This window comes from Myotis myotis, unplaced genomic scaffold (genome assembly GCF_014108235.1).
Source record: "Myotis myotis isolate mMyoMyo1 unplaced genomic scaffold, mMyoMyo1.p scaffold_m19_p_4, whole genome shotgun sequence".
Taxonomy (NCBI): Eukaryota; Metazoa; Chordata; class Mammalia; order Chiroptera; family Vespertilionidae; genus Myotis; species Myotis myotis.
Window position 1 is genome coordinate 28,434,951 of NW_023416346.1, and position 1,770 is coordinate 28,436,720.

At 37.9% G+C, this 1,770-nt stretch overlaps 1 protein-coding gene across 1 annotated transcript; it reads left to right on the forward strand.

The window, feature by feature from the left end:
- The first annotated feature begins 817 nt into the window (after nucleotides 1-817).
- On the forward strand, nucleotides 818-1,420 carry PLAC1 (placenta enriched 1). Its single transcript, XM_036304616.1, has one exon. The coding sequence runs from the start codon at nucleotides 818-820 to the stop codon at nucleotides 1,418-1,420; it is 603 nt and encodes a 200-aa protein (XP_036160509.1).
- The last annotated feature ends 350 nt before the right edge of the window (nucleotides 1,421-1,770 follow it).

Consider the following 1,770-nt stretch of genomic DNA (forward strand, 5'->3'; position numbering starts at 1 on the left):
CTATTGGTTATAATGACTTATGATACTACTGCTAGAGTTTCTGAAGCCTTCATTTGATTAGCTTATGGGAGCCTCTGGTCAAAATTTTAATACTTGGTTGTCAGGAATAAAACATCATTTCTTCTTAGGTTTCATTTAATTAAATTTGTTGCTAACCAAAAAAAAAAAAAAAAAAAAAAAAAAAAACCAGCAATAAGGAGGGGTTCATTATTACAGCATATGAGAGGACAAGTGCTGTCAGTTTGAATTAAACTGTATCTCCTGTCTCCTTATTTAATGTTTGGCATGAAAACTGTTTTTTTATTTATTTTTTTAGCCACTCCTGATCAGTATGGACTCTCATTCTACATATGAGGGATATGTGCTTTATACCAAAACAGCATGATAAAGTCACTTAAAGAAGCTATTGTAGTCATCCATAAACGTGAGTTTCAACAATAAAATTAAAATTCAGTTCTCTTTCACAAGAATATTTTCCTTTTCTTTTTTCCCTTTTTTTCAGTTTTATTGACAAATAAAATTGTAAGATACTTAAAGTATGCAATGTGATGATTTGACATACTTATACATTGTGAAAGGATTCCCCCATCAAGTTAACACATTACATATTTAACTTTTTTGGTGAGAACATGTATGTTCTTTTCTCTTATATTCTTTTTTAATGCTTTAGGAATGGCCTTTTGTTTTAAGAAAATGATCATATTTGAACTTTTGATAGGAAATAAAATGATTTGCCTTTTGTGTTTTTGTGTGCTCTAGAAATCCTCACCAGACAGCTTCCTGTTTCCTGAGAATCATTACGTGATCAGCTACAGGGATGAAAGTCTTCAAGTTGATAGGAGGGATGGTCATCCTCACCTCTTTGTTTTTCACCTGTTTGGGGCAAATTCCAATCACTGTATTCTGCTCTATAGACTGGTTCATGGTTACGGTACACCCGTTCATGTTGAACAGCAATGTATATGTACACTTTCATGAGTTACACTTGGGCCAGGGTTGCCCTGTCAATCATGTTCAGTCACATATCTACAAGTTTACCTACCGTGTTACCGAATGTGGCATCAGAGCCAAAGCTATCTCTCAGGATATGGTTATGTACAGCACTGAGATACATTGTGCTTCAAAGTCTACCTCATCTAAATATATATTTCCAGTGTCATGCACTGCCCCCAAGTACTCCCCATGGCTCACTACTCCCTACTGCATGAAAGAAGCCAGCAAGATACAAACCACAACCCAGGATGGTGAGACAGGCTACGAGGTGTTCACCTTGTCACAGTCCAGCCAGAGGCCCAACTGCAATTGTCCACCTTGTGTCGTCAACGAAGGAGAATGTGCCCAGGATCCACAGCGTAAAGCAGAGGCTCAGAAGGGCCATTCTAAGCAGTCATTTTTATTTGTGGATATATCTGAGGATTGATCTCTGTTCAGACAATCTACTTGAGTCCATGTGATCTCAGTTTGGGGTCTCCTGTTAATGCTATTTCTAAAATTTGTATATAGCCCTGTCCGGTGTAGCTCAGTTGATTGGGCATTGTCTCATGCACTGAAAGGTTGCCAGTTCGATTTCCAGTCAAGGCACATGACTGGGTTGCAAGCCAGATCCTTAGTGGGGGCCATGCAAGAGGCAGCCAGGTAACGTTGTGCTCACACATCAATGTTTCTCTCTCTCCCTTCCTCTATCTACAAATTGGTGAAAGTCTTTTAAAACTAAATAAAATTAGTATGTGATATTTACTAATATCAGGCAAGTAAATGTTCTTGTGGCTC